Source organism: Hypoxylon fragiforme (genome assembly GCF_022984875.1).
Source record: "Hypoxylon fragiforme strain CBS 206.31 chromosome Unknown GGS25scaffold_2, whole genome shotgun sequence".
NCBI lineage: Eukaryota > Fungi > Ascomycota > Sordariomycetes > Xylariales > Hypoxylaceae > Hypoxylon > Hypoxylon fragiforme.
In genome coordinates, this window is record NW_026054757.1 from 4,379,250 (window position 1) to 4,406,396 (window position 27,147).

The 27,147-nt window shown below is 46.6% G+C and overlaps 7 protein-coding genes across 7 annotated transcripts; 2 read left to right on the top strand and 5 right to left on the bottom strand.

The window, feature by feature from the left end:
* Positions 1-7,135: 7,135 nt before the first annotated feature.
* On the bottom strand, positions 7,136-10,035 carry GGS25DRAFT_478952 (glycosyltransferase family 15 protein). The gene is made up of 5 exons (XM_049259985.1): positions 9,034-10,035; positions 8,568-8,966; positions 8,432-8,518; positions 7,966-8,377; positions 7,136-7,906 (listed from the first exon to the last, which is right to left on the bottom strand). The coding sequence occupies exons 1-5, from the start codon at positions 9,315-9,317 to the stop codon at positions 7,565-7,567; spliced, it is 1,524 nt and encodes a 507-aa protein (XP_049120772.1). The 5' UTR covers positions 9,318-10,035; the 3' UTR covers positions 7,136-7,564.
* Positions 10,036-11,882: 1,847 nt separating this feature from the next.
* GGS25DRAFT_518888 (soluble quino protein glucose dehydrogenase) lies at positions 11,883-13,360 on the top strand (the record flags this gene model as incomplete). Its single annotated transcript, XM_049263613.1, has 3 exons — positions 11,883-11,931; positions 11,988-12,722; positions 12,819-13,360. 3 exons carry the CDS (start codon positions 11,883-11,885, stop codon positions 13,358-13,360), a joined length of 1,326 nt encoding a protein of 441 aa, XP_049120773.1.
* Positions 13,361-13,590: 230 nt separating this feature from the next.
* Positions 13,591-14,565, bottom strand: GGS25DRAFT_154683 (uncharacterized protein). The gene has a single exon (XM_049256431.1). It carries the CDS (start codon positions 14,391-14,393, stop codon positions 13,821-13,823), a length of 573 nt encoding a protein of 190 aa, XP_049120774.1. The 5' UTR covers positions 14,394-14,565; the 3' UTR covers positions 13,591-13,820.
* A 1,115-nt stretch (positions 14,566-15,680) lies between these two features.
* On the bottom strand, positions 15,681-17,699 carry GGS25DRAFT_478955 (chitin synthase export chaperone). The gene is made up of 3 exons (XM_049259986.1): positions 16,958-17,699; positions 16,326-16,897; positions 15,681-16,270 (listed from the first exon to the last, which is right to left on the bottom strand). The coding sequence occupies exons 1-3, from the start codon at positions 17,196-17,198 to the stop codon at positions 16,082-16,084; spliced, it is 1,002 nt and encodes a 333-aa protein (XP_049120775.1). The 5' UTR covers positions 17,199-17,699; the 3' UTR covers positions 15,681-16,081.
* A 1,326-nt stretch (positions 17,700-19,025) lies between these two features.
* GGS25DRAFT_518891 (uncharacterized protein) lies at positions 19,026-20,200 on the bottom strand (the record flags this gene model as incomplete). The annotated part of the gene is made up of 2 exons (XM_049263614.1): positions 19,026-19,426; positions 19,483-20,200. 2 exons carry the CDS (start codon positions 20,198-20,200, stop codon positions 19,026-19,028), a joined length of 1,119 nt encoding a protein of 372 aa, XP_049120776.1.
* A 1,874-nt stretch (positions 20,201-22,074) lies between these two features.
* Positions 22,075-24,479, top strand: GGS25DRAFT_478967 (uncharacterized protein). The gene is made up of 4 exons (XM_049259987.1): positions 22,075-22,177; positions 22,227-22,464; positions 22,542-23,564; positions 23,626-24,479. Exons 3-4 carry the CDS (start codon positions 22,712-22,714, stop codon positions 24,024-24,026), a joined length of 1,254 nt encoding a protein of 417 aa, XP_049120777.1. The 5' UTR covers positions 22,075-22,177; positions 22,227-22,464; positions 22,542-22,711; the 3' UTR covers positions 24,027-24,479.
* A 548-nt stretch (positions 24,480-25,027) lies between these two features.
* On the bottom strand, positions 25,028-26,134 carry GGS25DRAFT_478969 (uncharacterized protein). Its single transcript, XM_049259988.1, has one exon. The coding sequence runs from the start codon at positions 25,947-25,949 to the stop codon at positions 25,644-25,646; it is 306 nt and encodes a 101-aa protein (XP_049120778.1). The 5' UTR covers positions 25,950-26,134; the 3' UTR covers positions 25,028-25,643.
* Between the last annotated feature and the right edge of the window lie 1,013 nt (positions 26,135-27,147).

The window sequence follows — 27,147 nt, forward strand, 5'->3', positions numbered from 1 at the left end:
CATACATTGATAGTATGTATTATGTAGGACCAAGCATCCAAGGCTCGATATTTTAGCCGTCCTTATTCTGCCGAATGGAAGTAATAGGCAGGTACTAATATAGGTATGATATCTAACGTATGTTGAGCAAGGCTGCTAATAAAAGAGGCTGTACTATACGCTGTATCCAACGTCAGCTTGCTATGTATGTATGTATATGCATCAAACCCATGTTATACCAATGAAGGTATTGTAAGTCTTCCCGCCAGCGGAATCAAAAGCGCCTATTTTTACATGTTATACATAATCACATGAGCGGTACCCAACCAACACATCTGTCCTTACATACATACATGCCTCAACACACTAAATTACATGCACCTGTTCAAGAGAAACGCAGCAGCCAATGTGTTGACGTGCCACAATGCACAATGGGCATAAGAGGGATTTGTGGCTGGTACCGCAGACCGCAGGGACTTTGGCGGCATCAACGCAACATTGGACATTGCACACTTGACTGGCAGACTGGCACACACTACGAATCGAGAAACCCTGTTGCTGATTATTATCAATTCGAGCCGCCAATATCCTATTGGCTGGAGTACCTGCCCTCATCAAATGGTGGGAACATTGAATTTTAAGAGGGCCGGACTGGCATCATATGTTGCTCGTCTTCTCGGCGAACACTTATTACTATGTACAAGATCCTGGAGAGTAAAAATATTTGCAGTAGGTACATCGCCGCTTTGGAACCGACATGGAGCCAACTATGTAGTGTACCTAGACTCCATTGGCCTTATCTTTTGCGAAATGGGTGGTTCAATGATTCAACAATAGTGTGATGAAGTGTTTCGAAGGATGTTAGGGGCCAACAGCCTAAGTAAATACCTTCGTATGGATGCATCTAGTACATATATTAAACGCCGAGCGAAGTTTGTAGCGTCCAAGTCACACCATAGAGTTGATTTGATTCGCATGGAAACGTGGATTCCAGTTGGATTTTATAGTACTGCCACTTTTTCTTAAACGGATCTACTTACTTACCTACCTTGTAAGTGAATGATCTTGTTCGAATTATCCATAAATAATTGTGTGCTGCGTGGACAGAATCAAGGGAGGCCAAACCTGACATCAACTACTAAGGCGCACCTCGTAGTGATAAATGGTCTTAGACTAAAATTTCGAACCAAGCCTTGCATCGTGGAGGTTAATGAAGTTATGGTATATTTATAAGACATAAGACAAGACACCAAAAGCACAGGCTTACAAGGAAATATCACATTAAAATATCACATTAACTATAAGTTTCGACTATGATGGGCCTCGTACTTGAGCCAAGCCTCTTTTTCTCCTACAACGACGCTAGGGGCGTATTCAATGTACGTAGCCTTACGATCCTAAAGAGACCCGTTATATGCCAATGTTCAACTACTATGCAGGTATGCATTTTGCGCAATGCCCAAGGTAGGTTTAATCTACATAGATAGATGCCTAGACGTCGTGTTTTCCTATCTTCCGGGCAAGAAGAGGGATCTTTCGGGCAAGTTCAATGTTCAACCACCGGATTCGACCATCTTACACGCGCAAAGTTTCGTATTCAAGGCTCTCTGCGTCAAAGAATAATTATATTAGGTAGTGCGTAATCGAGCGAGCAACGGCCTTGGGTCTCTTCCTTGCATCACCTCGTTTCCGAACCGCACATCATTCGTTGGCTCATTTCCAACAGACAAGACAGGGTAGGGTAGGTAGGTAGGTATGGTATACAGCACACGCAGCAACCACGCACGAGCACACACACTCACCTAGAACTAGGTATTATGTAGAAGTCACATACGACTCATCTTTCTCTTATTAGATACCACCTAAGTCGATCTTCCTGCTGCTCTAGCTCCGACGGCGACGTACCTACTCACTCTGTCTAGGTAGGTTATGTATTCTAAGGAGTCATACGTTTCCCTCAGCCTAGCTTGGATCCCCGATCCCAGACACAAAATGACTTACTTAAAAATCTTGTCTGCTAGGGATCAGGGTAAGGGAATTTTTTTTAGCTTGACCTGCCACATTCGACGCGCGCTGAGCTCGATGGTTGGCTCACATTTACTTGGGAACCCCACCCCCTTCCCTTCCCTTCCCTCCCCCTGGCTGGACGCATCGCTTGCCTCCATCTACATAGTAACTACTACCTATGTAACTAGTGTATATACATACAATAACCATCTACATAACACTTAACGGCGTATAAAGTGATAATTTTGCCATGAACCTGGCTGGCGTGAGACCGCTTCCCTCGAAATAAACTTCATTCCGTGGTTCAATATGCGATAGTTTGCCTCGCTTTTCCTTAAACCCTTCTCCCTCCTCTCCCCCCCCCCCCCCCCCCTTCCCTCCCCTTTTTTTTCTCTTGCATCTCGTTAAGTTAGTGGTTGCGAATTGATAGTTGTTTGTCCTAGTGAGAGGAATTTGATGCCTGTCTCTTCAATACAGTAGTGGCGCTCCAGGGCGGACCTCCTGCTAACATCGTTCGCTGATCATTTTTCCAATTTGGTGTCCACTCCCGAACCGCCCAGCCCGAAGCTGGTCGTATGTCTGCTGAGCGGATCACAAAACGCTTTCCCCCCCCCCTACCCCTCCCCCTCGTCTGAAGGGCCCTTGAATCATGTTCCATTTTTATTTCAATTCTTTTAACTCCTTTTCACCACCCAGCATTAGCATCACAAGTGCTTCGTCATCTCAGCTCAGCCCAACATGTCATGTCCAATACCTGTAATTTTTTTGCAATACAATACTATCCCGTGCTAGCCCACGGCACACAGACCGGATATTGTTGGCCGGATACGGCGGGATAGGTTATGGGGAATAACGCGAGTATTTCCGCTAATATCGTCTCACACACATACACACATAACTACACACATAACTACACACATACACATCTAAATACTACATGGAGTCTGGATGGTTCTGTGACCGTCGTGACCGCCGTAATCCTGAAATAACTCGCATTGCCATCCAAGCACAGACGCAAGGCGTCGCGATATGATATCTACCTAGGGTAGGTAGGTATTGTCCTGTCTTGTGATACCTTACTGACATCCCGTATCAAATGAGATAAGTCGCAGCGAATCATACATACATAGTAGAACGTCCCTATATTAAACACTACAATAACCAAATGTCGGCATATTGAGAGATCACACTACTACATCCAACCTACCTACGCCCCAAATGATGTTTCTAATCTAATCAGGGCGTGCGACTCAAATCCACCATCCATCATCCATACTCCATCTTTCCTCTTCCTTTAATTCTGGCTGCCCCTTGTTTGAAAGAAGAAACTGGTTTAGCTCCAAAAATATAGCCTGGGGAGCTGAATCCGGCAATGCAATTCTCATGCCATCGTCATCCATCCTCGGCCCAAGGTTATCTATCTATCATAATCATCAAAAAAAGACGGTTCGAGTCCTATCCATCCATCCAGAGGGATAGAGAGATGCCTGTCGTTCTGTGTTCTCCCTGCACGCTTTCGAAGTTGCTTGCATAGGAAAGTAAGACGGTACCTTACGAGCCGACGTGTACCCCACTACACTTTGCCATCTCCGTGCTTAGGTTGGCAGGCAGGCAGGAAGTCAGTCAGATAATGTCGCCTCCTTCTTCTAAGATGATGTAGGCAAGACAAGACAAACAGCCAGCATGCCACTTTTCGCTATGGATTTCGTAAGGTTTGCCGTCTTCGTCTTTCGTCTTTCGCTTGTGGACGAGTAAGTAAGCTCCCTTCATCTTAGCTTATCCCGCAACCCTCCTTTTTTTTTTAGAGGTAGTGCCCCGGCTACGGCGGACGCGGAGAGAGGCGACGAGTAGGTACCATACCATACCATCATCCCTCTAGCGTATCCCACAATCACATTAGTTATAGTCAGCGCTTGTTGAAGGAAAGCCCTTCCCTTGGATCCGTTGCGGCAGCTACGATTATATAGCTTTCTTTTCCTTCACCGACACTAATAACTTACTCGACTCCACAATGCTCTCGCCCAACTACCTACACTATTCCAAATCACGGATTACGGACATGCGCGGGTACGTTTAGTTAGGTAGTGTATGCATAATTGCGCGCACGCACGTCGGGGCAAACTAGAAAGAAGGAACCTTGGTTGGAACCCACGACGAAAAATAGTTAAAGGGAACACCGAATGAATGATGCAAGCGCTGCTTTGCGAGTGAGGAATAAGTCAGGGTCGGCGCTGATTATTGTAGGTAGATTGCCATCTTCACGTATTCCATTCGCCTCTTTGACACCAACCCCATTTGGTCCACCCTCTTTGCCACCTTTCCCTCGTATCACCCAGGATATAGGCATGATAGGTATCAGGTATGGATGGCATTCACGTGGCCAGAAAAAACGAACGCGAGTACACGCATACAGTACAGTACACATATACAGTACATTGCCCCCTATACGGAGCCGTATATTCACTGTATTGTATGTACGTATGTGGGCGTGATCTGTTCTTGAGCGAAGCCTACCTTTTCCCTTCTTTTCACATGCGAGAATAGGTATCGTCCCTCTAGTGGCCAGATCTGGCATACGTACTCGTTACTGGGCTTTGTCCTACATTGCTCCTACAACTCACCGATCGTATTCCCACAATCTATTCGTCTCGAGATTGGCATTTGGCATACATAGTATGTTGGGGAGAGTAGGTATGTAGACGTAAGCCCAAGAGTTGGGAGGACTGCCATCGTAGTCGAGAGGTGGCTGGAGCTCGGTAAACTACACAGGTAGGTAGGTCTTTGTCTGAGTGATGGTATTGGAATCTACATACCTACCTAGCTAGACAGCTTCTTGAAGACGAACTATTCGATACCTTCCTGGCTTCTGCCTAGGGGGTACGTAAATGGTGAGCAATATGAGCTCGAATGTGCGTGTTCCCTCAATCCGTTGATTATGTTACAAGTCAATGAACGACATGCCCTAAAATGAATGTGCTTCTATTCTACCTACTCAAAACCAATGAGGAAGGTGTCGAGTCAAAAAGGCCTCGTTAAATCGTACCTAGGCGGTCATATCATGCTATGCATTCATAGTTACCCCGAATCCATCAGTCGAAGTACCTATCTACATATTAGGGTAGTATTTAAGACTGAGCAACACTCTTTGTCATTCCGGAAAGCTCCTGCTGGCGTGCATTACATTACAGTAAATATGTACGGCTGAGTATCAGATGCGCCTAGAATTTGACGTTGAGTGCCTAACATGTCTACTTGGCAGCGCACAGTAGTTAACTCAACATGAGCTTTTCTTGTACCTTTTCTTTGGGGCCGTGGACGTGACGCTGAGAGCCAGCCACACACCAAGTAGGAAGCCTTAAACTGACATCGTAACATCGTGGAGAAAGGCATGAGGCTATACGCACTTCGCCTATCTACTCATACAGTTTATTATTATTCTAGAAGTGTACCTAGGTAACTCGAGCACGGAACACCGATTCTCGCGAATAAGGGGTTTCCGCTTCGGTAGTAATAGGTGTGTAAATAGTATCATATCTATACCGACCATGATTCTCAAAGCATTTAGGGTAGAAACATTCTAGACTTCATTCAATGATAGAAATTGAGAGAAATTATTCCAATTCGAAGAATTATTCTTGATCGTGTAATGAATTCACTCAGTTTCTATCATCGGGATACATAGATTCATTCCTCAGTGAAAGTAATTATTCCTACATAACTGGAATCATTCTCGGCTACCTACTTATCGAGCACACTTTTAGTTTCTTATTACAAGATTGACTCCGCGTTGAGTTATCGTCACAAAGCAGGCCTTCTTGTGTGCCATACAGCTGTCTACCAAGTAGTCTGCAAAATGACAGCCTTTCAACAGGCCCTTTTGCTCTTCGAGAACTCCATGATCTTCTTGACTGTTTATCCACCCCCCTCCACCATACCAGCAAACCCCTTATCAGCCCAGCCTTTTGTACATCCGCCTCCAAAATCAACAATCTAAGCATCACCATCTTCTTCTTCTTCTTCTTTAATAACAACGCTTCTTGTCTTTCCATCGCCCCAGAGCACCTCGATCTCGTACAGCTAGCTGCTTGACCGTTTCGTAGATCTACGACGCCCACTTATGTCTCTTCTTGAGCATATCCATGTTTCCGAGACAGCCAGTCTCTCGGCATCCACTCACAACACATTTTGCTTCGGCGTGCTTAACATCCATAGCCTAGAATCTGTGGGACACGTATACGTATCACGTGTGATCGTGATCGTGATCATGATTCTGTAGGAATGCCCTTCGTACCTATCTTCTAAAGACTTACCGGTTCCTGTTCCAAGCCAGTCAGAATCAAGCAACCCTCTTCCCCGTGCCTTGCAAAGCATTTCCTTGGTATTGACCAGAAACCCGGCTGACAACAAACATGTTCTGCGCCTTGCACCAAGGTCTCCAAGATCGAGAGATTTGGTTGCGCAAATAGGTACCTATCGAGGAAGACTATCATATATACCTAGGTAGGTATAAAAGGAGCTCTCGACATTGGAGTCGAAGTTTGCTTCGATACAACACAGGTGTGGGCATCGTCGGGGTTAATAGGAATCAGCCGCCTTGCCATCCGTACTTAGTTTTGAGGAAGAAAGTGAGCAGGTACTCTATGGTAAAGGAGAGCGTGCAAATCTTGGCTAAAGGGTTGGGGAACAGGCGTTGTTGAGTACCTAGTAGCTTCGCTTCCGTGAAGATATATAGCTTTTCCTACATCAAGTATTAAGCAAGCTTAGAACCTCGTCCATGATCTCTCCGAGTTCACCGGCATTCACATCGGAAAAAACTTGGCCTATCATGTGGGCATATCTATGAGACGACCTTCAAGGCAGGACTGTGTTCGGTCCGAATAGGGTTTGTGTTGAGCTGGAGAACTGGGGAACGTGGACACAGCGATTCGTCGGTACTTGAAATCAAAAACAATATCAGCACCGTCGCCATTGTCAGTATTAATTTGATATATAGAAATATCGTCCATCTTATCCACCTTATTCATTTCATCCAGCTAGGTGGCACGCGTAAAGGAGAGGATAAGGGGTTGAAGGGGGAAGACGGCTGTAAGCTTTGTGTTAGACTGTAATTGGATATCACAGAATAGAAGAACATCACGAACTCATAAGGCAGCTTTTTACATGTTATATTCTAATACTTATTACCGCAACTTAAGCAGCAATAAACGAGCGATCCCTCATCAAGCCATATCTCTAGGCTCACGACGCCCTACCTTAATAGCAAAATACCAAGCCTTATAATGTTTGGGGTCATGTACCCTCCCTCGTTACATAAACCTTCTTACACCCCTCCTAAGCCTTAGCCAGCCGCGTACATAAGTATCTTTGAAACCCAACTTATACGTCATCTGTGATAGCCCTTTGGTTGGACACAAAGCGGTGGGAATTAAGACCAAATCCAAGTGTCGTTTCATCGTAAGTTTGCTATGGTATCGAGTAGCATTGTCGGGTGAGGTCGTTCAAAGATCTGATGTATCCAACCAAGATTATGGCTGCATGGGAGTTGTCGAAAACATTCGACTCCGATGCCGTCCAGTCATTACGGGCTGGCCCATCCACCAGCAACATCTACCCATTCTGCAAGACATGAGCCTTCCTTGCCTTCGACATCAACGATATCTGTATCGCAACGGCAACGGCAACCGACACCGTTTTCTTTCTCGGGGTCCCATTGGTCCCAGTATTCATCTTCCTCGATCCGTTTTCTCTCCTCTTGGGTCGTCTTTTCGAGATATGGCTCACGCGGTAGCTGGCGAGCAGGAGCATTGGCGGGACAATGTTGAATGGTGGTATGTCGATAACCGAAATCTCGGAAGTAGTGGATATCACGAGGTGCGAGAAGAATACCAGCGGCAAGTGAATGGATAGGAGCATCACCCCACTAGTGTCAAGTTAGCAAAGCCACCAGCCAATACTTCCGCACAAACAAGTTTTACTTACTCTTTCCATCCAGAATCCACCACTACGGTCCATCATTTCGAAGAAGGCCTTGTACTCTTTACTACGGAACCAACTGAGCCTGGCGATTTCAAAATTGGACCAGAAATGGCACATATTATAGCTCTCGCCTTCCATGGCTTCCGAGTCAATCTCGGGCAAGTTCATTCGGCCGGGATCAGTACGCAATATTTCCTCAGGCAATGGAGGTTTGTAGTTAGGATCATCCTCAGGAGCTTGCTTCTCTGGCCTGGGTTCAGTAAACATCTCCCATAGTCCCTGAGAGGTGATATTATTGAGACGCTTGTAGGCGGAAGCATAACGGAAGATGTTAGGAACAGTCTCTCGGAGCTCCTTGACGGCAATGGTGAAGCCATAGGTCTTATTGTTCTCGATCATGGCAAGGAATGGGTCGCTGCAAAAGCCCGTTAGTGATTGAAGAAAGGACATAAATACAAGTTGAACGTACTATGTAATATCGCAGAAGTACTTGATCTCGGGCTCCAAGCGCCAGTACCACTCGTATTTGGCAAGAAGAGGGTGGTCATAGAAGAATCTAAAGCATATTAGTATTGGTAGGGGTTGATCGTTTGCTAAATGCTTACCCAGAGTAAAATCGGCACATGGCATGGTAACTCTCAAGACCACCATACATGACGGCAGCATCTCCCTGCTTAGCGATGCCCTCCTTTGCGACCTTCGGGTCGATCCAATCAGGATAGCCCCACATCTCGGCGCCAACCTTGCCAAATTCGACAGGGGCAGAGGTGTAGTTACGAATAATGTCCTTGAAGGTCTGGTTGAAGTCCCCGTCGTTCAAAAAGACGTAGGGGTAGTGATACCATCGATTGAAATGTCGCTCAATGGATTTGACGGATTGGATAACACCATCGAGCTCCTTATTCCGGGCGAGGACGACGAATGCACCATTGGCACGCTCTTTGGATGTGTCGGGTTCTAAACAGCCAGTGACAAATACCTTGTCATGCTCTTCGCTAATTTTACTGTTTGTCATTCACATCGGTTAGTAAACTCTAGGTGAAGTAAACTTCGAAAATAATCAGAACGTACCGAATGGCTGGAGGTGCACCAGCAGGCATTAATATCCTACCAGGAGAGCTTGGGTGCCTAACAAACAAGACTAGGATAAGGACGACGACAATGCATGGAAACAGAACGACAACACCTAGCGGGACAGATATGCTAGAATTGCCTTTTAATCGGAGGGGCCTTCTGAAGAAAGCGAAGCGCGAAGTTAGTCGGTTAAGTTGAGGTCTCTTTTCGGTGGCCGTGGGAAGCTGTGGCGTGCCCATGGTCACAGGCACACGCCTGTAAGCGCGCCGAAGCAGATCCATGATGGCAGCTTAGCAGCGCTCTACCGTAGAACGGCTAGAGCGTAGTAGTACCAGGCAGCTAAAACAGCAGCGTTGAATTATATGGTTGTTGTGATGGTCGGATAGGTATGTTTATGTCGTGATTTGTCCCGAATACTCTATTTAAATCATTAAACCCAGATCCCGGCGGTCCAGCAGCTGTCCGTCCGTATATTCGGTTTGGTGAAAATTACGTAGAGTAGCGAGCGACGCGAGGGATGGCGACCCTGTTGAGGTAATTGACGGGGCGGGGGAAATTATTTGCTATTTGGTTGAGGGTGTCTCTCGAAGGGAAAGAGACAGCGCACAGATTAGAAGGGATACCAGCGTAAACAGAGTGAATGGCGAAATGAATAGACGGTCAATACGCATACGCGTTGGACACGCTATCTTTTGGCGTCGCTCAACGGTTTGACGAGTCCAACTGTAAAGTCGTTATCAATCGTGTCGATTGATTAAAAACGACCTCATTGGAGGTGTCGATAAAGTTGAACGGCGACAGACCGCAAAAGAGAGTCAATAAGGTTGTATGGGGGAAGGGGGGCGATTGTAAGAAATTGAAATCAAGGAAAAAAAAAGATACGGGGGGGACGGGATTGATGATACGAGATCGAAAAATTTAGGACGAGATGAAATGTCCAAGGGGTTAGAAACCGTAATGATTAATTGTTAGGGACAGGACACTTTGCTGACATGAACAATTAATCCCCAAGGTTCAATGTTTTTGGGCAGGCGATGGCGAAATTATGCTTGGACTTATGCCTGGATGGGGTTTTGTGGCCAATCAGATGTCGAGTAGAGATAGGGGACCGTGTTGAAACCACTTGACTAAAGATCAATTCAACTAAATACATTCACATATGAGCCAATTAGAGCCAATGAAAGTAAAGTACTCGCTACATGTCCTTTAAGGCATTCAAAGCCCTAAAGTGGAGTATCTAATACCAAGGTATCTGATATTATGTGGTAACGTTAAGTGGATCCAAGATCTTGAGGTGGTCTTGTCCCATCACGGCCATGATTTTTCCGGGGTTTCCAAACCTGCACGGTGGACTACATACGTTATCTGGACCACCTTATCTGGATTCTACGTTATTTGTAAATTTCGTGAAGTCAATCCCATAATTCCACCACGATATTTTGATACATAACGGTAGTTAGTGAGCTTCTCCAGAATTCAAACGTTCCAGAACCAGACCCACGACAGTCCACTTCATAATTACCCCCCCATAATAGGGCTAGAAATGATCGTCAACTATGAGTTCATTTTTGAAATGATTCACATCCTAACCTAAGGACTTTTATCTTGATCTGGGTGTTGGTCCTAGCAAAGATGATAAAATGTCGCATTCACAGACTTGTCGAATAACGACCCCTAATGTGCATGACTAAGTTTTTTTTAAAATCCTGAAATCAAATACTGAATCATGTCCCCTTTTCTGTCTACTTCTATAGTGCCTGGTGTCTACAACATGTCTTGAGAGAGAGATATACTACTAGTATAAGCAGATATCTAGGTTAGGTAGGCTTGACACGTATCCATTGAAATAGGCTATCTCTTCCATGGCTACAAAAGCTAGTCTGGGACATCACCACCTGTTAGAGCATAGGCAATGTTATAATCTCAAGTGTCTTTTGAACGTCAAATTCACTTTTAATGCCTGAAGATCTTTGACTATTCTAACCTCCACAGACATATAGCACGAGGATTGTGTATTGTAAGGCATGTGTCCCTATATTGGCCAAGTACTGGGCATCCCTTACTCAAGATCCTCTCTACAGTAAAAAGACCTGATCGGCGTACTTTATAAAAATGACAGTTCCAGTATCCGGGTTCTTGAAGCATCACATCCTTCAAGATGATGCCGCCAATACTTACAATGTCATCTTCCTAGCTTCATATGATGCCCTCATCTATTAAAGTTTCAAGGACAGGCACCTCTTTCCCGGTATCGACATTTCAGGTCCCCCTTTATCTGACTTGGCCGTTTGTTAAACTTGTAGAGAGGCCCATACATCTGCCGGCAAGAGGCGATTAGTCTGCGGGGGACCCTAGGAGACGTCGCGGTCGTGGAGTCGCATTTTATCTTTCCGCCTAATTACATCAATAAACGCTTCTCCCTCCGCAGACCAAAAACAACAACGCCTTATTCTGTCATATATGTTATCATAGCAATCTATACCTTGAGGTAGCGTAGTATCATGGCTGCTATAAAAGGAAATCTAGACAGCCCGTTCCCTAATGGATATCGATATGCCAGATTGCGTGTCCAATCAACCGCCGTCTCTCCCTAGATGACAATCATTAGATACCTATCGTGGTCTGTTAATTATCCTAAATCGCCAAGGTTCCGGTCCGTGGACTCTCCGCAGTCTAGATGGCTTCCCATGAGGCATAGTGTTGTATCATCGAACGTTGAAGGTTAGGGGACAGTCTGCAGATCCGTAGCTACATAACACGACAATTCCTCTGCAGCTTGTTCTATCCTAGCTTTTCAAGTTAGGTTTGACTACTTGGCTCGTACTTGCTATAAATTGAATACCAATATGCGTCTCTTGGCGACGGCTTCAACTGTAGTCGCCCTACTGGGCCAGGGTGAGTGTCCCATCGATAATAGCATTATAATGCGAAAATCTTAACGAGTTCGCCAGCTCTATCACAGGATGTCCCGAGTTTTCCTTTCCCAACCACCTGCTCCGGCGTTGCTGCTCCCCGATTCCAATACACGCTTGATTCTGGTTGGGAGGTCACCAAGATCGCCAGTGGGCTTCGCCAACCACGAACTATCATCTTCGACCCCCTGGGCCATATGCTAGTGTTGCAAGCCACTTCTGGAATCTCCGTACACACGTTTGGTGCCGACGGATGCATTAATAGCACCAAGACCCTCCTCCAGAGTGCCGGCCTCAATCACGGTCTGAGTCTCACACCCGATGGCACGACTCTCTATGCTAGCTCGCAGACAACGGCTTGGTCGTGGACCTACGACCCAGCAGCGATGACGCTGACCAACCAGAAGACCGTAATCAGTGGTATGGGACAGGGCATTCACTCCACACGTACCATCCTGGTTTCGCCCAAAGACCCGAACCTGATCATCGTCTCCGTTGGTGCTGCTGCGAACTGGGATAACCCGACCATTGACCCCAGCGTTGGTCGCGCGATCGTGAAGGTGTTCGATGTGAGCAAGGCGCCGGCCAATGGCTATAGCTACAACACCCAAGGCACGGTTTTGGGTTATGGTCTACGTAACGAAGTTGCATTGGCGTTTGACCCGAACGGTCACGTATGGGGTGCTGAAAATAGCGGTGACGACTTCAGGAGAACGGTCAACGGCCAGTCCACTGACATCCATATTGACAACCCCGCAGAGGAGTTAAACTACCGTGAGTTTATCGAGTGATATCTTTGTTTATAGATCGTTCGTGTTATATTGGTGGAACTACCTCGTTCGAAGGCTGACATAAAATCTAAAATTTAAGTCGGAGACCCGGCCGCACCCCTTGCGAATACCTGGTTCGGTTACCCGACCTGTTTCACTGTGTGGGAGCCGTCCAACTTTAACGACAACACGGCGCTGAAGACGGGCTCACAGTTCGTCGTGTCGCCCAACCAGACTTTCAGCGATGCATCTTGCGAGGGCAAGTCGAATCCGCCACGCCTAGCGTTCCCGGCACACATGGCGCCCATCACCAACGGCTTCGACCCGGCGGGTGAGAATCTGTACATCACGTTCCACGGCAGCTGGGATCGACAGCCCGCTCAGGGTTATTTCGTAGCCGAAGTGCCATTTACAAAGAACGCCGATGGCCAGTATGAGCCCGTCGCTGCTGCTGACAGCAAGACTGGCTACAAAAACATCATTGGCGCCCAAAGCCCGGGCTCCTGCAACTCGCCTTCCTTGACCATGAGCAGTTGCTGGCGTCTAGCTGGCCTCAGCTGGGACGCTGCCGGCGAGAGGCTGTTTATCAGCTCCGACAACCAGGCTCAAGGCGAGATCTTTGTGTTGAGAAAGAAGGCTTGAATACATTTCTTTCCGTCGAAAGATATTGGCAAGCTACCACATAAAGCAAAGGGTATCGGGCCTACTTTTCTCTAACCTAGCTTGTTTTTGAGGATTACGGGGAAGGATAATATGGGAAGACATAAAGGACTACTTAGTTCTTCATTAGACATATGAATCCCCCTTGCTCATTCTTGTGTGCGTAGATTTCCGTAACTTGCCAGAGGCGTATATGAAAAACCTAGCGCCTAGTCGGGCTCGTTGATGTATTGCAAATAGTATGCGATCTGTTCGAATCCGATAACCGTCATGAAACACCAGCAATTCTCCGTAGATACTGAAGCTCTGATGCCTATTAGATATTTGGACTCGGTGGGTATTCGGTACTCGATAATTTGTAAGGCTGAGGAATCTGTTTGCCTTGGAATGATTAGAATAACGTGGTGACTATCCTTTCAAAACTTCAACTTTGATTGGATCTTCAATCCGCGTCGTCACCGAAGCTAAGCTTGATCTTTTTGGCTTTTTTCTTGCCCTGCTTCGCGCCGTGCTTTGCGTCGGCAATTTTCTCATCTTTGGCTGTTGTTGATCGGGTCTGTCCTTTTGCTCCACTTGTAGTTTTGGGTTTCCTGCCGTCCTCGTCCTCGCCCTCATCCTCACCGCGCCCAACAACACGCCCGACTTTTCGCTTTTTTCCTGCCCCGATACCTGCTATCTTTTCCTTTTCCTTCTCTTTCTCCCTCTTATTCAAGTTATCGTCTTCTTTAGGGCCTTGGTTCACTGTAGCGCCAGTAGATTCTTCGTCCTCATCTTCTAGGGCGTCATTGAATGAAATAACTTGTCCATTTTCGTCAACAACAAGTGGTGCTTCCTCAGCCACGTCGCTCGCAGACCGTGGACGCGCCGCGCGGCGTCGCGCAGCTAAGATTGGATCTGGAGAGTCTGAGTCATGTTGCTGCTGTTGTTGGCCGCGAAGTCGGGCAAGGAAGGGCGGAAGTTCAGTTGAGTAGGAGAGATTCTTGGAAGTAATCTTTTGTTGGTTCTGGGAGGACATGGCTTTTAATTGCTTGAGCAGATACTACCTGACCGTTGGGTAGGTAAAGTGTGCGTAGAAGAGGTACTGGAACCTCAAGAAGCCTTGAATGTTTCGAGGTTCAATGTTCAATGTTCAATGTTGCACAAGAACATTAAAAGCATTGAAGGTGAATGGTTCCAATGTTTAAAGTTGGTGGGGAATGTCAATAACTAGTACATAACTACTAGGTACTAGGTACTAAGTACTAGGTTAGTACCTAGTTAATAAGGTACCTGGGTACAATACCCTGTTAGACGTGTAAAACATCACTGGGCAATGATTGAATCTGTAAAGTCTACACGTGGACTTCAATGTTCAACTTGAATGTTTCTAAATGTATGGATTCTGAGACCACTACGTAGTTGAAACGCCATCTGAAAATATTGCACTTTAAGTTCCTCCCTCATTTTGAGCTGTAAGACAATTTGATGTCATCACCAGCCATCAGACTACTGCTATCCTGCTCACTACATACCTTTGACTCGGCTAAGCACATACATTATTCCCGCTTCCATAGTTTCCAAGGTTGTTCGATGGACGATTTAAGTACTTACTACATGTAGATATCTTTGACATTAGGCATTTAATATCCTTACTATCGTATAGGTGGCTGGCCTGATAAGTCCTTCGTAATTGTCTCGGTACCTAGCTACTGTAGCTTGCGTTTTGAGGCCTCGAGCTCTGCGTTGTTGTCGATGGGTTGAGAAACCGTGACTGAAGCATTTTACACATCATCTTCACTAGCCTCCAGGGCTGTCTTTGTGTAAGTCCTTAGCCAAATATATCAGGCTACCCTTTTGGTCGTGAAGGTCGTCCGTTTATCGATCCCTTTTGCTGCGAGGACTCATCTCCTTGAAAGAGGCTATGCCATATTTGAAGACGATGCATATGCCTTGACTTCGTTGCTGTGATTGAGGCACTCTTCACGTTCTTTGAACATACATTCTACCCTGGTAGCACCTTATTATAGTTCGTCCTTTTCCCGACTAGATGCTAGGCACAATGTTCTTTGAAGCTTAAGCTCGAGGGCTAAAGTATGGAGTTGGCCATGCTATTAGATGAAGGACGCTAGACATAGGTATAAATGAGACCTTCAATGTTAGACTGCTACCTAACCTGACAAAAGCTATCGTAAACCCTTATACTCATCAGTGCGTATAGAGGCAAGCATGAGCACTGCTATCATCATCTTTGTTGGAACGAAGTTGCGGTTTCCCCTCCTCACATAGACATACACCCGCATCAATATTGATCTGGAATAGAATATTATCCACCCGAGTTTTTACCTCAGGTATCTTTGTGTGACATTAATCTAGGTAGTAATATAAATATGAAGAGATCCATTTACATATATTCTCATCAGCTACTAGGTACAAAGTATATATATACAGCCCAAAATTACTCGGCCACCACCTCGTGCACCCCCTTTCAGGCATATAAATCCGTATCAAGCAAGTCCTGCCAGTGTGTTAATGCCCTGATATTGAATATTGTTGCTCTTTATACCACTAATAAAACCAGCACGGTTTCTCTTGCCGAGCCAAAAACGCCTCGTAAATGCAACTTGCCTTGCCAGCCCAGTATCATCAAACCGTTTCGAAGCAGACCACCTCGCCCTTTAAGATATCCCCCTTCTCAATCTGTGAGAACTCCGTAATACCAGGCAACTAATAACGGGACGTTCGGTTTCCCATAGGAGAGGAACTGTGGTCATAAGCAGTGGAATGGCTATAGGGGTCGTCTGTGTAGATGGTGGCACGGCGCTCTTCTTCTGGGAGAAGCTCTTTCACTTCCCAGTTGTTCATCCGGGTACCAACGGAGAACTCGAGGTCTTCCTTGGTGATTGAATCCCAATACTGTGAATAAGTTAGATGTGTTGATACATTGATCATAAATCCGAATATGACATACCTTGTAAACCATCATGACAGCAAGAAGATTGCAAATGGTAGCGAAAAACAACCCATCCACGTAGTGACTTGTCGCTTGGCATATGGTGGAGCTAAGCGCGTATAAGATCACTTGACCGACGATGAAAAAGAAAAGACCGAAGGCGATATCTCCCAACGGCCAACGGTCTTCGAGGGTACGGACAACGAGCAGGATTTGCAATGCGACGTAGATGATAAGTTGTACACCGTTCAGGAGGTATAATACTGTGAACAAGCCTACGGTGTTTTCAGGGCCCATGCCAGCCCAGGACTTAAATGTAGCTAACGAAACCAGGAACGAGACGACGAAGGCAGCGAATGAACTGAGACGGAGCATCCAAATGGACAAGGGAGTACCGTCTTCGTATAATTGGAAGCCCACGAAACCGTTGATAAGCAGACAAGTGATCATTGCGGACGTGAGACCAGATTGTATCGCGACGAAGTAGGGGTAGGGTTCGGAGCCGGGGGGGACAACGCCGGCATCGACGCAGAGGGAGATGAAAGATAATAACATGAAGAAGTAGAAGAACGCTAGGATTTCCTTACGGCCTAAAATCATGCGCGAGTTAGCATACTACAGCGCATTGTGAGTAGGGTCAGTATACTGACCAACCGCAGTAAATTTCCCTCGGATGTGTAAAATCATCACCACGGTCATGATGATAGCAATGATGTGCATAAAACTCGATGCGCCCTGAAATATGATGGTGTTGGCCAACTCGATATTTCTCGCGAAGCAGTCCGTCTCGATGCCAACACTACTGGAGAGGGATGTGATGGTACCGACAGAAGGACACAACGGCAAGGGAGCCGTGTGGCAGATATCGGTGAAATCGCCGAAGCCGCCCATCTTGTCAGCGACGGGAGCGATGGCTCGAACGAGGGTAATTAATGACTACGTAGCGACCACGACGAGGACAAATCAAGGCCGAAGAGATGTGGAAAAACGTAGGTTATAGTGAACGATATACGATAGCAATACTAATATGACGGGGATGCGACGGCGTGTCGTTGCGGGTTTGAAGTTTGACGATGGGGCGCGGCGGAGACTCGATCGGTACTCCAGAGGCTTTGGAAGGGAAATGAATGAAACTAGTATTATTAACTGTAAGCAGCAGTAAATGTAAGTATGCTAATTTGGAACGAATGACTGTTTAAGGTAGTTCCAGCTTTTGTGATCCCAATTATGACATGGCCGAGGCTGGGGATGGATGGGAGGGGGATGGTTGCTCGGCCAAATGTCTGGGCTGAGATGTGGAAAGATGGTTGGTAAATGTTCCAAGTTTCCAAGTTTAAAGCCGGATCATGGTTTTGCTCAGGTGGGTGCCCAGGTGTGGAAGGAAAAAAAAAAGGGTGAGACAACATTAAAGAAAAAAGGACCCGCCAGAAACAAATACATGGTAGGTAAAGTGGTCTGTGCTCGAACTTAAAGAGGTACATGGGTACTTGGGTAAGTGCTCTGTGCACATTGATGATTGATGGCCATTAGCGACGTAACCCAGGTTACAAACTAGCACTGAGCTTACCATAGGTACCATTGAAGACACCATAATACACCTTAACTCTACTCCAAGTTATAATTCACCTTGGAGCCGTAAATAAGGCATAGTAGTATTCTCTTACCAATACACAGTAATTCAGTAGGCACATCACGATGTCTCTAGGTTAACTACTTATTTACCTAAACTGCCTAGGTTCGACCTGGTTCGTATTACCATTCGTATTCGCCGGTGGTAGGCGCGGACTGTCTGTCAGCCAATAGATTGAATGCATCGTGCTACTTCTAGTTAGAAGATACCCTTGGTAGTCTCTAACCCAGTTCAGATTAGTCTAGGTAGTGCAACATCAACATCAACATCGCCTCGAAGGTTGAATATACCTTCATACATCTTCATACATGCTACATACATACTATAAACTAGCCCATATTAGCAAATCTTCATTGAGCGCGAGAGCTTCCTATTACCCATCAACATAGTACACTATCAACCTTTACCTTCGCCCCCATCCTACAATCACCATACAAAATGCAAATGCTGTCTCCATTAGGCTGATAGCCGCTAAATTGACACAAAACTATCCACCTGCTTAGCTGATTATGCTGTAGATCCCCCCGAACGTATTGTTGCCGTGAATCAAGTACTGTATTTTTCCCACCCCAAAGAAGCCTTATGCCCAATGTGAATGTATATACCTAATGCCCATCCCTATTCACTCATTCGCTTCCAAGGTTATTATACATACGCTCGTCTGACCATCCTGACTGCGTTTAGGTATCGTATCTCCAATCGCTAAGTCCACGAGCAACTTTCCTGAGCGGGACGATTGCCGTGGACCTTGTGTTTCTATATATCAGGTGCATACTACCCCTGAAACCGCAACCCCTAATCTCTCAATATGAAGTAAAATACGCTAGTGTAGCTCCCGAGCTCATCTCATGGCACCGGTCTCAAATAGCTTGAGGTGATACCTAGCGATAATGAGCTAGGTGTGGTAGCTCTGTACAGCCGACGAGGCTCCAAGCAACTCTGGTGAGAGAGTCGGTTGTTCTGGACCTCTAGTCATGTGTGTGTTCCATATGGAAAAGGGAGACGATTCGCAGGAGGAAGCTGATCCTGAATTCATCGAACAATCTCCATGTTTTCCATTCGGTCGATACTAAACGTTGCTAGCCTAGTTATTTCGTCTCGGAACGTGGGCTCTGAGGCACTTGGGCTCCCGCTCCGGAGTCCAACTCATGGTAGTGTTGTACCACAGATCCTTCAAGCTCTGAAACAGCACCTGGACCCTCCATCTGTTGGTATTTGAGAGGTTGTTGGATGTACGGCTTTACTTCTCCATACGGCGGTTGTTGGTATGACTGGTGCGGTGAAAGCGGGCGTGGACTACCTGTCCAGTAGTTACTCGGTTCGGGAGAAGACCCTGTCATTACATAGGAGCCGTGCTGGCTATCCCATGCCGGGCCCTGGCTGCTTGGATGGGATACTGCCGAGATCCTCCCGTCGTTTGCGATTAAGGGGCTCTGCATTACTGGCGATGTCGTGCCTTGTGTTGGGTTGGGACTATTTGCGGACGTATCTGGGAATGGTTAATATTTGAATAGGTGGGTAGACAAGTTTCTCCTATTGACGAACCTTTGTATGGACTCCACGGTGGTCGTGTCGCGGATACTCGCTCGTTAGTCATCGTTGGCGGTTTTACACTTTCACTATCACCATCTCCATCAAGTGCCGCTGCACGTCGTCGTCGGATATAAAGGAACAGGAAGCAGGCAATTAGGATCGCCGCCGCGGCACCTCCAACCGTACCACCTACGATTTGTGAAACTGGTGCTCTATTTTCCTCTACTCCTGGTGGTGGCAGACCTGGCTCTTGGCCTGTCTGAGTTGCAGATGGACTTGCAAATGCACTTGTAGGATCGGCTGTAGGTTCAGGAGTCTGCGTGGTCTGAGCGGTCTCCGTCTCCGGCTGAGCCAGAAACACCGCGGCACTGTCACCGTTGTCAGATAGCCTTGCTGGGATCAAGCTGCTCGCAGCGCACTTTCCACCGTTGTTGCATGGATTCTGAGCACAGCAACCCATGAAGGGGCCCGCGGTGCACGTATACCAGTGCGCTTCTTGGTTACTCGTTCCATTCGCGCAAGCCTGGCTGGGGATCTCGCTGTAGTGCGCTACGTCGAAAGCTGCGCGCCGGAGATTGGAGCTTGGGCATGATCCGGAGCCGTCAGCACAAGGGTCGGTATCGCAACAGCCAACGAAGCGAATCTCACTGTTGCTGCAGATGTGGAAGTTTCCCCCATCTGGACAGGTGAGGCCCAGCTGGGCAACTGGGTGGCTGCTGTTTGTGCTCATAGTTGTGTATGTGTGTCGGTGAATTATGTGGGGGTAAGATGTATGAATGAATATGTGTAGGGGGAAGTTTACATTTGCAGAAATCTGTCCGTATATCTGTTTGTGAGTATGTATTTGCGTGGGTGGAGATTTTGAAGTGTCGGATTATCTGTCTGTTTACACCTGGGTATCTAGGAGGGCAATGAGCGACAGTGACGGTGTAAATAGTTTCTGACGTACTAACACTCTGCTTGGTCAAGCAAACGAACCATGCCTTAGCCTATGTATGACCAAAACATGTCATATATTGCACAGTAATGAGTCAGGCCAGTATTGCATCTATTAGGAACAGAAATCGGGAAAACCCAAGTTGAAGAACCTCGAAGGTCATGCCTGTATAAGCATCTCAGACTGTGTAGGTGTCCATTTACATCCAAAACTTAATTGCATAGGCAAGTCAAGCAACAACACCTAGCGAGCAAGGCTTGGGTGGCTGGAGGGCAGTACAAGTTATACGGGCCATGACACCAGGTGGCATACCTACAGATGTGTATTTTCTTTTGATAGGCAAAATAAAATATATAGATACCTAGTATGGAGAACGGCCAACCCCGTTCGCCATTAAGAGATGGGCATAGGAGACAATGGCGCAGCCAACAACACTGTTGTTTGTTGGATCCACGGCGCTAGTTACATCCTTCGTCTATTTTCGCAAACTGCTGCAGCTTTACCGAGTGGCATAATGGGGATTTATTAATTTCGGTTCATCCCTAGTTTTGTGTTATATGTAGGTATATATATTCATACATTAACTGTCCTAGTTTAGATATGAGCCATGTCTAAAGAGGGCAGGTTGCCATACTGAGAGGAAGGAAAGGAATAGTTCGTTCATACCTACATATTGAAAATTTCAACTTGCATTAGATAACCTATTAATACAATATCCTGTGACCGTACTGAAGAAGTTCCATATGTACACTCATCACAATCCACGCCATGCCGCAAGGGATTGTTGTTGAAGTTGAAGATGACGATAGTATCCATCTTCGCGGGGCTGTAGCTTGGCTTGTGGGTGAGTTCGTTCGGAGCTTGCCTAGCGAGATTGATATTCCGGTTTCTCCAATACGTACCTTGTTATGTGGCTCTTTTCCCCCTTAGGACAGTTTCAAGCAAAGCGAAAGTGATAGATCAAGAATATTGACGAGATGAACAGGTATTTATCATGGACATACCATGCGTAAAGGTTGGGTTGATCTGAGACAGGGATGGGGATAACCCTCCCTGGCCTCCTGCTCTCGTGCTCACGAGATCTGCATTAGTGCGAGATCTGCCGTTCCACATCCCGCTTTGACACGTCGTAAACTTGTCTTGACTCTTGAGAATACATAATACGAAGTTCGAACAACGAAATAGTGTACTTACTACATGTAACTACTATGGTAGGACCAGGTAGGTTAGTACCTAGTAGCAAGATCGTATTGTACAGATCCATGGGCACCGAACCCAGCGCTTTTGATGCATTACTGAATTAGGTTCTGACGACTGTTGCTGCCATCGTCATAATTCACATTTGAGAGCCTCAAACACCTAGGGGATGCATGCATATGGGATTAAAAAAAAAGTGCCAGGTTATCTTTTTGGCCTGCTAAATTGTTGGCTGGGAAATTGTGCGTAAATGTGTAGGTACATGGCAACATGCATCTGCCATCTATCAATTTTGTGTTGGCACTCCATACATAGTACATACTACTACATATGTAGTAGTAGGTCGACTAAACCCGTAGTAGGCTAGGGAGGATCACCATATCGTACCTCATGGCCGGTTCGCGCTTGTGTTTGCGCCCCATCCTAGCCCCGTCCAGTTCTATTTTTGTCCTTTCAACCATATCATGGGCCGTAAACGTCTTACCCTGGCTCTTTCACCTCAAGTGCTGTTATGGCGATAGTTTAAGCCTTCAAGTCTTTTGAAGCATTAATTGCACAGTACAAATTCAAAAAGCAAGCATGTCGTCTTGGTAGTAAAAAGGCCTTCTAACTGTATACCTAGTATTCTCACTGGCCAAAGGGCACTTCATAGATGCCTCAACAAACACGCAAGCAAACAAACAATCGATAAACCAAAAGGACATGACAAATTGAGGGGATTACGACGATCTTCGGTGTGTACCTTTACTACCTTAGGCTTGCGGTCAATCGCGGTGTACAAGTACCACAGTAAAGATGATGGAATTTACTTGTGCCTCTGGACGGATTCTATCCCCATGAATGGCCAAGTACTAAAGTAGGTAGGTTAGGCATGTTGGTATCTTTAGCATATAGACGATCTTTTACTGCAGTTGGGGCTGAGCAAGGCAACCCCCAGGCGATTCGTCTAATTTATGTCCGTTGGTACCCCAGGTACGAAAGCAAACATTAGGTATTCCGGCTTCTTTTACTACCTACCTAGATACACACTATGAGCCTGCCTTTTCTTATTTACTTCTTCACTCACTACTGAGTTCGCTTAGTACACCAGTCGTTGTGCCCAACGCAATGGCGGAACTACCGATCACGTCGTCGCGTACGGTCTCCGTCGCATTGTCAGATGGAACCTCATATAATGCCGTCGACGTATTCACAAGACCACCCGATCAATCAGAATATGTCTTTTTTACGGAATGGTGGGTTCCTATTCCCGCGTCGCCGACTTCCGAACACATTTCATCAGCAACCACGACAAGTAGTAGTGAGACTACCCCGACATCTACACCTACACCGACCCATGCATCGGTATCGCCAACATCGACAAGTAATGCGCAGCCAATTCAACAAGGTAGCGGCTCAGGCCTGTCTACCGGTGTTGTAGCTGTAATTGCTGTGGCGTGCGTTGTTGCCGGTTTCATCTTAGGCGTCATCATGAGCTTCTTATTCTTGCGTCGAAGATTGCGAGCATTAGACGCTGGGCATCACGCTTCTCAAAGAGATAGCCAGGAAAAGCCTTTGCAGGCCATTTCCTTAACAGATACACACATAAGGGACCAGTACCTCATCGTCCCGACGGCGGATTCCAAGATAGGCTCAGAGCTCAGCGCACTAGGACAGCTGCTACAACAACACGTCGAAAACAACTATCACCTCCAGCCTGTTTCACGCAGCGCCAATGAACTGTCTAATGCCCTAGTTCATCTTGGCCTTGGTGAGAGCGGCGCAATCCCGGTTGTTGAACTGGCCGCTCTGGCGTTGGATCCAAAGACCCGATATGTCGCCATACAACATGTTATTGCCAAAATTGCGTTTATCAGCGCCACCTTCAACGAAACGACAACCATTTCTTTGTTACCAGAACCTGTTTCTTTGTTCCTATCCATGATACCCAAAACGAAGGGACGTATGGGCAATCCAGATGGTCAGAAAACACCCTCCAATTACTCGTATTAGGAATTTGCTAACAGAAGTGTGATGGATAGCCCTAGAATCTGCACTCACGCGATGGCGGCAGTTATCTGCCTTCCTTCTTCACCCACGAAGAGGCAGCCGAACCGCACTAACGCCTTCAGAAGATACCAGCACCCATGAGGCCGAAAGGCTAGCCGTGGCTCTGAACACCTTCCTCTCGCCTTTCGTGGCAGGAGATCGCGAGGAGAGGTATGAGCAGGAGAACCACCTCCGAGAAGTGATAGTCGAGTGTGTTACTTTTGACTATCTCCTGTTCTCTCAACCATCGGAGTATAAGTTCTGCTTCGACAGCAACGGGAGAGAGATGAGCTTAGTCGTGTGTCCAGGTTTACACAGGGTTAGTGATGAAGAGGGTAGCAGATTCCCTGCGCCAGGAGAACTGGTGATACTGCCTGTGGTCCGCAGTATATAATTACGACTTTACTATGTGTACTTAATATACCCAATTCGCGAGCTCAATATGTGTACTTCCGATAGGAATTGCTTCTTATCTTGTGCCCATCTCAACACAAAACCAGTGTGTAACTATTGGGGCTCTAGTAGGCCCTGCGTTGACGTTAATGTTTTGCTCATATCTGGGCATGTCTCATACGGGAATGTCCTGTTATAAGACCGCATGAAGATTTGAGCATACCTTTTTATATGAAATTAATGATTCGAAAACCATGACTTCTGAAATTTGGAGCCTGAGGAGAAAACGGTATTGCCTTAAGTAATACATAGCTGTGGTACGATCTTAGGTACCTAGTCTTGCATATGTAAGGCAAGGAGATACGAATGATATGCAAGAGTGTTAATATGAGCGGGTCATAATTCGGTGGAAATATGATAATGCTTGCGCATTTGTACACTATTGTTGACTGACAAGAAAAGGGGGCTCCTTAGCCCCTGACCTATGGGATATTTATGAATAACTTCACTTCGTAGCGTGGGTGGGATTATGCAACACAATCATGCCATCTGTTGGAGAAATTCACAAAATAAGGCGATTTCTTTTACCCATATACCTAGTAAATAGCATGGCTCTCACAGGAGTTATGGTTAAAGCGGCTGGCCGTGATACTCAGAGATAGGGGTAGACGCACTACTATGTATGTACACGATCTTTTACAAGAAAAAGCAACAACAAACTGCGCGTTGTTTCCCTGTAATGGCTAGCCCTTAGAAGTGGGCTCCGTCTTTCGGAAGTAGGTGTCAAGGGCCTACTCGGGTCCTACTCGGGGCCTACATCAGGGGCCTACATCAGGGACCAGATAGAACAAAGACGGCTTACGTGTCTATGTACTGGGTAGGTAGCTTTCACAATATCCGGGGAGATATTACAGATCCCCGCGCAACAAAGATGTTGTTCTGCGCTTCGAGGCTCCGCCCCGTGACAGTAGGCATCTGCACTACCTAGGTAGGGAGAAAATGCACATGCTGAATTATAAATAAATCAAATTGCTAGTATGTCATCTATGAGGTATACCAGAAGACCCTTGGCCACTCTGACGCTTTCCGTAAAGCTCTAATTCCGTCTCCAACCGTAAACGCCGTCATGCAAAGCCCCTTATATCCTGTAGATGGTATTGTCATCAACCCCCTAAACCCTTTGTTGCGCCCTCCCAAAAGCCTGTTCGTGATACTTCGTAAACATCCAATGATAAAGAATGGTAGTGAGAGTCGTAAACCGTAGTCTCTCTAACATCGCTGGTATCTATGAGAATGAGATTGGACACGAACCAGCGCTGCCCTAGATTGGGGGGGGGGGCGAGGCTGGTTCTACGGCCATCTTAGCCGAACTCGCGGCGAACTCGACATCGAGGATGGCACTATATCGTAGATATAGCACATTGCATAGCCCAAGCCATGACGTCGATTATCATTTCAGAAGCAGGGAACGCATGGCATTCGACCGTCGGTTGCCGCGGGCTCCGAATGTTAGATCCACCCAGAATATGACACCAAGGATTCCCCCTTCACAATCCGCTTGCGACTTCGTCTTTCTTTCTTTGTTCGCCCCTTTTAAGGCAGCGACCAGGTTACCGCACTAAGGAATTCCGTTTCGATTTTCCCTTCGTTCCCTCAGCATCAATAAGACCCCGGCCGCGAGGAAGAGCAAGGCCAAGACGAGGACGGCGGGGATCAGCGCAGCTTGGTAGGTACCCTGGAGTTCGGGCGACAGGCCGTTCAAGTTCTTGGCCCACTGAGGAAGAGGGATAGAGCCGCCCTGGACCAACCACGCGATCACAAAGATGGCGAACACGGCGAGCGCAAATAGCGCTTGGACAAATCCGACAAATGAGCGATGTATAGGCGAAGGTTGGCTTTTAGTTTTATTTTTCGTATCTGGCATCCTTTTTGAAGATAGACCTTAGGTTGAATATCTATGTCTAGGCAGCCAATGGTAGTGAAGTATTCGGTGATATTCGAGGGAGAGGGTGAAGAATGTGAGCAGGGTGAGTAGGTAGGGCTGAGTGGGGGGGCGGAAGGGTAATAAGTCATAAGAACATATACAGACATATAAGTACTCGTATTATATATCACGTTAAAATCGATCGCCGAATCCAAACGGCGCGCAATGTCGGAACGTTCGGAATTCCGGATTTCTGCTCCAAGACAGCTCTCGCATATCTGATTGGCCACCCCACCACCACTTCGCACTCCTGGTTCCATTTATAGCATCTAGGCTGCCATGTCTCGAGACCTACATTACTAATAGGTTAGGTATCTACATAGAACGCCACAGAATAGGATGTGATCTCCTCCTCCTTTGATGTTGGAGGTAGGAGGTAAGTAACAATAGATACTCCGAGAGTTTCATCTTTACCGACCTGGGTAGGTGAGTATACTACCCGACATTCGGGGTGATGAACGCTTACTATGACATTAACTATAGCATTATGATAAAGCTGAGGGTTCCCCCCTCAATTAACATAATTTTATTCAGCAAAGTTGAAACTATTGTGAATACAATAGAAGGGCTCTTGTTCATTATGGCTTGAAGGGGTGTGTCGCGTGACAAATCCCATTGGCTGGCGACCGAGTAAAGAAAAAAGCCACCCGCGTGAGCCGGAGACATAAGTGTTACATGGGTGGTTTAGGTAACAAATCTCAGCTACTATGCCGTACAAAGTCCTAGGTACAATACAATTCAATGTATTGTACAGGATGGGGACATAGCTTAGGCTCGGAGCCCGACCAACAACCCGGGTTTGTTAGATCCCGGGCCAAGACCCGCCCGTCATGCCGCTAACCTACTCATTTGATGCTGTTACGGTGCTCATTGTTCGTCCCACATCTTTTTATCATCTTTTTATTTCTTTGTAATAGCAACACACGTTTCAACATGAACACGATCTTCAATGAATTCATCCCCTCAGCAACGCAAAAATGCCAACTACCATGAGCGATGCCATTAACGTACATATTATATGCAGATTCCTCCGCCATTTTTATTCGACGAGCGCACGCTAAAAGTATGAGCACCCACACCTGGCGGTGACTCCGGCATCGTCAAAACGTCGGGACATATTTCCTGACAATAGCTCGCA